Source organism: Cupressus sempervirens, chromosome 9 (assembly GCF_028749045.1).
Source record: "Cupressus sempervirens isolate cs-2001-9-10 chromosome 9, ASM2874904v1, whole genome shotgun sequence".
Lineage (NCBI taxonomy): Eukaryota > Viridiplantae > Streptophyta > Pinopsida > Cupressales > Cupressaceae > Cupressus > Cupressus sempervirens.
This window is the reverse complement of record NC_143126.1, coordinates 155,005,193-155,012,313: the sequence shown is the minus strand read 5'-3', so window position 1 is coordinate 155,012,313 and position 7,121 is coordinate 155,005,193. Positions and strand designations below refer to the sequence as shown.

Here is a 7,121-nt window from a genome sequence, read left to right as displayed (position 1 = left end):
TCGGGTTCTTAAATTTCATCGAAGCATTATGTGCATATCTGCATCACATAAACTATCTTAGATGTAATTTTTAGATATGTTTTGTTCCACTCTTTTGTTTTTATTGTCTCTTTCAAATTTTATCATATAGCTTTAATATTAGTTTTCCTTTTTTGCTTATTCTTAATTGTGAAGATTGAAGAAAATTCTATTAATTTTACAATGTAGTTGCCCAATAATTTTAGAGGGCTTAATGAAGCTTATCAAAGTATATTCTTATTAATACACAAGTCTTTCTTAAGACACTCTCAAATCCTTAATGTGACCAACCTCACCTCTTTCACTAAATTTACCTCAAGGAACCTTTCAATTCACTAGGGACCTTCTAGTGCCACTTCGAAAACTTTCTAATTCATCCATTTCCATTAATTTATTCATATTAGGACAATTTAATACAATCTAAAAATTAATAATTTGATTGACATATTTCCCAAAAGTTAATAATTTTGATTGACATGCATGCTGAAGAAATAATAATTCCTTGTTTCTAATTATTAAAATTCGAAAAACACCACTTCTCTTTATAAGATGGCTCTACGCTACCGATGGTAGGAGATGACATTGACAAACTCTAACTTCATCTTAACTAATACTGTTGTTAACATAAATTAACATTGTAGCAGCCATCATTTAGACTGTTAGTGGTTCCAGGGCCCTGTAAAACCTGGGTTAGTTTGTTTTTGGACTTTTCTAGTGGTTTCAGGTCCCTGTAAAACCTGATTTTGATACTATTCTACAGTTTGTTGCAGGTTTCTTTTTCTTGTTGGGTTGTAATGCTTTATCTTTTTGCTTTTTGTTAAAGGGTTTGGGGGTCCCTTCAAAACCTGCTTTTACTGTAATCTAAAACATTGTAACAGCCATAATAACATAACATAACTCTGCATTCTACTGTCGTGAACAGCTGCAGATAACCATTTATTTGAATTCTTGCTAATCACTCTTCCTTATTTGTTGGATTATAATTTTTCTATCTGTATGCATGATCCACTTACAAATATTGAAAACTAAATGTGAGAGGGAGAAATTATCCTCTACCAACACCAATCACATAGCATACAACTTCAACAAGATGTAAGATTGCCCATGATAATTTCTATTGTTATTGGAATTCTCATTTCCTTTAAAATCTTTCCATCAATAATTAAATCCAGTGAAACAAGTGCAACCAATATACTCAATCGCATAATACAACAAACACAATGCAATTCAAAATTGATTCACTTGAAAAAAAAATAACACATATAACAATTGATATCAGAGAGAAGATCTCAAGCACAAGGATCCCTCACTGGTTATCCTCTTTGATCTTTGCCGATCTCTCTTATCATCTTCCTCACATAGAAAAGGATAATCAGTGTACCCAACAACCTGATCATGAGTATAAAAGGTAGACCTTTTGTACTTATTAAGCTTCACATCACCAAGCCGAAATCTGAGAGGAAGATCAGGATTAGAAATAAACAAACGGCCATAAGATACAAGATCAGCTTCCCCATTTCTAATGGCAGCCATTCCAGAGTCTCTGGTATAACCTCCGGTGCTCATGAGAGTGCCTTTGTATGCCTTTCTCATCAGAGAATGGAAGTCATGGAAGCTCGAAAGGTCCTTTTTATGTTTGCGTGCATTGTATCGGGGCTGCGTGAGATGCATGTAAGAGAGGTCGAAATGAGTGAGTTGGGATGCGAGGTAGAGACCGAGTGTTAGAGGATCGGAGTCGACGGCGTCCAAATGGTCGACTACTGGAGATATTCTGATTGCTGTTCTTTGCCCACCAACTTCCTCTGTGACTGCACACACTATTTCTAATGCAAAACGACACCTGTTTTCCACCGACCCGCCGTACTCGTCGACTCGGTCGTTTATTTCGCTTTTCGTGAACTGGTCGATCAGATAGCCGTGGCCTGCGTGGATTTCGACGCCGTCGAAACCTGAGAGAATAAATGGTCGTTAGATGGTTGGTTTATAATAGTCTTTGGTAAAATATATAATTTAAATGAAATAGAAATAGAGGAAGAACTAAAGATATGGTGGTCCACTATAAGGCTCTCTCCCCTCCTGCTATGAGGTGTCTAATTGTGTCATGATGAAGTGTGCATGTCTTAAATTATGTAGGATTTGAATTTGTGGCCTTTTATTCAAGAGCACGGGTTCTTCACCTTCAAAATGAAACATTATTCTACAAAAGATTAGATGGAAAATTTTGATTGTTTATCACAAAAATAAATACTTTTATTTTGTAGAGAGTGTTGAAATAGTAAGATAAAGGAAAATAATATATATTTTTTATAATTAAATTTGAAAAATAAAGAAATATAAGGCACTATCAGTTAGGTGGTCTTTTCATGGTAAACTATGAGGTGTTTATTAAATTATTGTTGAACTATAAAACTAAATAGAGCTAGACTTTCCAATGGAATCTTAATCTTTTTCAATATGAAATTAATATGGTTAGGTTGTTATACATAATTTTCTATGACATGTTATATAATTCAATTATATAGTTTTTAGTCAAATTTATTGACCTAATATTAGTTTATATGTATAATTTTGGAGTCAAAGTTATTGACTAATTTTATGAATATTGTTCATAAGATATCATATGAGTATAAACAATCAATCTAACACTACTTCCTTCTAGATGACACTTTTTATGGTTCATATGCTAGGAATTTCTTAGAAGTAACCTATCGGAATACTTTTCCAACTCTAACACACTTAATCATTAACTTTTACAAATAAAATAATATCAAGTAAACTTGATCTCAAAGAAACTCCTTGCTTAAGCACTAATGAGATAGATGACACAAAATTGACTTAAAAATATACAATTAAAATAATAATAAAATTTTATTAAATACTAATATGTAGTGTTATTCTTTAGAAACTTAAAAATTATACTATATTTCTTAATTATTATTATTTATATTTATATATATCTTTCAATTCATTAATTTATTTAAAGAATAAAAACATAATCCATAGTGTTTGAATGAAAAATATACATAATTTTGAAATCAAAATCATTGACATATTTCATGAATATAGTTCACAAAATTTTATATTTAAAATAAATATAAATGGTAAAAGTATATGGATAACACTCTTATGAATATAGTATTAGGACTTTCTTAGAGGTCATTAGTCATAATACTATTTCAATTCTAATATACTTAGTCATGTAATTTCTATCAATAGAATAATATCAAGTTAAGTGGACTTGATCTTAAGAAATTGCATAATCAAATACATTTAAATTAAAGAAATATTGAAATAGATGAATTAAGAATGATTAAAATTCACATAATAAAAATCATGATAATAAATATCTATTTGTTTTCTTACAAAAATAGAAAATATTTTTTAAAAAATTATTGGTAATTTTCAACTTCTTTAATTTAATTAATAATAACAAATCATATTAAATTCATATCACTCTCATTACATCTAGATGGCACTCTATTTGATGACATATTAAGACATTTCTAGAGGACACTCATCCTAATACTATTCGACTTAAACACATTTTATCATGGAGATTCTATAAATAGAATGTCAATCGAATTAAACAAGTCGGTAGCAATCTAAGTGGACCTAATCATAGAAAAACTCTATGAATACATACACTTTAGTTGAAGTACCAGTAAAATGAATGAACCAATATTTCATTCTTTAAAAGTAAAATTAAAACAACCTAATAAAAATGAATCAACAAATTTGACTACAAATGATATAACTAAATTATGATTGAATTTTATAAAAATTATTTATTTATCATAATATATATAAACTTAAAAATTATAATATATTCTATAATTATTATTTGTATATTTTTCATTCTTCAATGTAATAAAACATATAATCTAACAAGTTTGACAGAAAAAGTCATACAATATTCTACTAAAAAACTATTAATTTTTATACAATGAAAAATTTCTCTGAAATAATTCTTTCAACCAAGTTGGTAGAGATTGAAAGAAGAGATTTCCTACCCAACTCTTTTGAATTCTTTAATCTCGTGGAATGGATCTAAATCTCAATGAAGACTAAATTTTCTATTAAATTTGGCAGCACTAATCACAATAAGAAGCTAGTCATGCTTTACAACTTTTTTCAAAGAAATAATGCAAGTCTTAGCTGGACTTTATCATCATGCAAATTTTAAATGTATGAACAACAATTTTTAATCAATAAAACTTAAATTATATGAGTAAATGTGCTGTTAACTTTTATAGAGATCTGCGTAAATACTTTTCTATTTTCCATTTTAGATATATTTAAGGTAAGTGGTCCTGAAACAAGATAGATTGCTTTCAAAGGTTTAAAGTTATAGAATTTTAATATTTTATTTGTCTGCACTAGTTTATTTATAAAGTTTTGAAAAATGTAATTTTAAAAAATTTATTTAAGTAATTATAGATTAAATTATAAGAACACAAATTTCGTCAATGTAATCATTATTTTTAGATACTTCACTTTTATTTCATAAAAAACTTTAAAACTTTGAAACTCGCTCCTTAAAATATTAGAGAAAGTTCTCTTCATCATGAGACCACTAATAAACTTTTCTAATAATTACCTTATATATTATCTATATATTTATTGAATATTAAGCTACTCCTAATTAAGTATAAATCTGAAAAATTATTTCAAAGAATTTTAAATAAACTTTTACTATTTCGGGAAAAAAGTAACATAATTGAACAGCTCTCAAACTTAATCTTTGAACTGACCTGCAATCATGGCGTTTCTAGCTGCTTTACGAAATTGTTGGACGATTGATTTAATTTCGGAAGTTGCAAGCGCCCTCGGAGTTGAATAATTCCCCAGTTTTCCGTCAAGCATTTGTATTTTCCAGTCATCTGAAATTTTCTTGCTGGTCGATGAAACTGGTGAATCTCCATTTGGTTGATAAACTGCAACGTTAAATTTCAGTATTAGGGAGAAAAAAATTTAATGTAGAGAGAATTTTTTTTGAAGAAAAAAGATTAAATTATTTTCACCTGAATGCGAGGCGCGGCCGACGTGCCAGATTTGGCAAAAAATTACGCCACCTTTGGCGTGGACGGCGTCGACAACAGCTTTCCAGGCAAGGATTTGTTCATCGGTAAAAATTCCCGGCGAATGTGGAAACCTGAAAAAATATGAATTATTGCATATTCATATCATTATTTTTTGTCTATTCATATAATATAAAATATCTGTAATTATTATTGTTGTACAATGAAGTCCCTTATACAGTTGTACCTGAAAATTTCCAACTTCTAAAAAAAATTATGCACAGCCTGTGTATAGTACACCCTCACGATGAAACTGTACATATATTATTTTTCAAAGGAAATCAAAATTGAAATATTGTTCTTAAGATTTAGTTGTTTAGTTTTCCAATTAAATTAATGAGATTATATTTTTTTAAGGGTTTAGTTTTGACTTATTATTTTAGAATTTGAAATCATATTCTATAATTCAAGATTACCATAGAAAAGAAAATGAGATTTAAGAAAAAAACGGTTTTCTAATATCTTATGTCAATTTAAGAATGAATTATAGTATACAATTGCATACAATTAAAACTAAAAACTTAAATAGCATAAACATAAACTATGAAAACCTAAAATCGTAGAATGATATTTACCCAAATCCTCGATCTCCAACAGAGACAGCCTCGGTGATTAGAAGGCCACCGGGTGTAGTTCTTTGAGAATAATATGTAACATGGGCAGGCTGAGGTATGGTGTTCAATGCTCTGCACCTTGTCATTGGAGCCAGCACAACTCTGTACAATGGATCAGGACATTCATTAATAAATGGAGATTTCAGATCTTATTACATGATCAAGAAGATAATCAAGATAGAAGTCCATAACTTTGTATTATTATTTCAATTTTCTTTTTTCTGCCAGGCAAAAGTTTAACAACCATGAAGAGAAAAAACACAGGCATAAATTTAGTTCTTTCATTATTGTACGAGTCACTGTTCTCTATAGTTCCCAACAAAATTCGATGTCATGTGATGGTCATAACCATTCATTTAGCAATCAACCAAAGGAACAAATGGGTACAATTTGAAAATTAGTCAGCATAAATCTTCCACAGTTTATGCCATATTTCAAAGATTTTGCATGGAATCAGTTGAATATGTTTTTGTATGGATGGTTTGGATCACATTTAGCAAGAAAAAGATTTGATAACAAAAATACCCAATTGATTTTAAAAACGAATATAGGTCTAGTTTCTCTCTTTGTTTTCAGATTGTACAAAGAAACCCACAGGGTAATCTGCAAGGGTATACTTGAAACTATGTAAATGATACTGTTTCCAGATGGAAATAATTAGGGTTAGCATGCATGTCAAGCGAATAGAAACAACATTTGTTTTACCATTCCAATGAAGAAATAGACAGAATCAGCGGCCCTACATTCATTAATTGTAAAATCATTTTCAGAGCTACTCTTCTACCAACATTCTTATTTGCTTGCACATACCCATTACAAATCAAAGAAACGGAAAACCTGTGATAAAACCCATGGATTAATACAATAAAACCCATTTGCTAAAGATTCATTAAAAAAGATAACCCACAAGTGGTTTACTCAAATTAAGACTACAAAAACAAGAAGACCTTGATTTCTCTAAGATTTAGAAACAATTCTCTACTGGGTCATTTGATTTCAAGGAAAGAATAAAATGTAGAGAGTAGAACACACCTGTGAGATAGATGAAATCGACCCATGTTGAAGGGAAACATCAAATCAGATCCTGTGCTTCCACTCATATTGAAATGACTTGTTTCTGACTGATTGAATCAAATCAAAAGAGATGTATAGTGTTTTGAACTTGAATGCCTTGAAAACAAAAAAAAAAACAACTTATGGAGAAGTTCTTTGTGCATAGCTGATCTACTTATAGCTTACAAGGCATTGACCACTATTTTTTCATATACTGACTTTGGCAGGTCAAAACTGAGCTGATCCAATGTGGAAATGGTCTGGTCTTCTCTATTAGAAAATTGTAATGTGGCTTTGATGGGCATTATAAAAACATCAGAGGAAATAGCACTGAAATGCTTCAATGCAAGGGAATCTT

At 29.9% G+C, this 7,121-nt stretch overlaps 1 protein-coding gene across 1 annotated transcript; it reads right to left on the bottom strand.

Annotated features, from left to right (window-relative positions):
• Positions 1-1,293: 1,293 nt before the first annotated feature.
• LOC149537974 (12-oxophytodienoate reductase 7-like) lies at positions 1,294-6,801 on the bottom strand. Its single transcript, XM_089802408.1, has 5 exons — positions 6,743-6,801; positions 5,672-5,812; positions 5,040-5,170; positions 4,770-4,952; positions 1,294-1,967 (listed from the first exon to the last, which is right to left on the bottom strand). Exons 1-5 carry the CDS (start codon positions 6,781-6,783, stop codon positions 1,294-1,296), a joined length of 1,170 nt encoding a protein of 389 aa, XP_089658534.1. The 5' UTR covers positions 6,784-6,801.
• Between the last annotated feature and the right edge of the window lie 320 nt (positions 6,802-7,121).

What these genes read in the sequence shown, in the direction of transcription:
- LOC149537974 (XM_089802408.1), bottom strand. Translation starts at nt 6,783, where the DNA reads ATGTTTCCCTTCAACATGGGTCGATTTCATCTATCTCACAG. An exon ending in CGGCCGCGCCTCGCATTCAG is followed by an intron (nt 4,953 to 5,039) that starts GTGAAAATAATT and finishes TTAACGTTGCAG; the next exon opens with TTTATCAACCAAATGGAGAT. An exon ending in TAGAAACGCCATGATTGCAG is followed by an intron (nt 1,968 to 4,769) that starts GTCAGTTCAAAG and finishes TTATTCTCTCAG; the next exon opens with GTTTCGACGGCGTCGAAATC.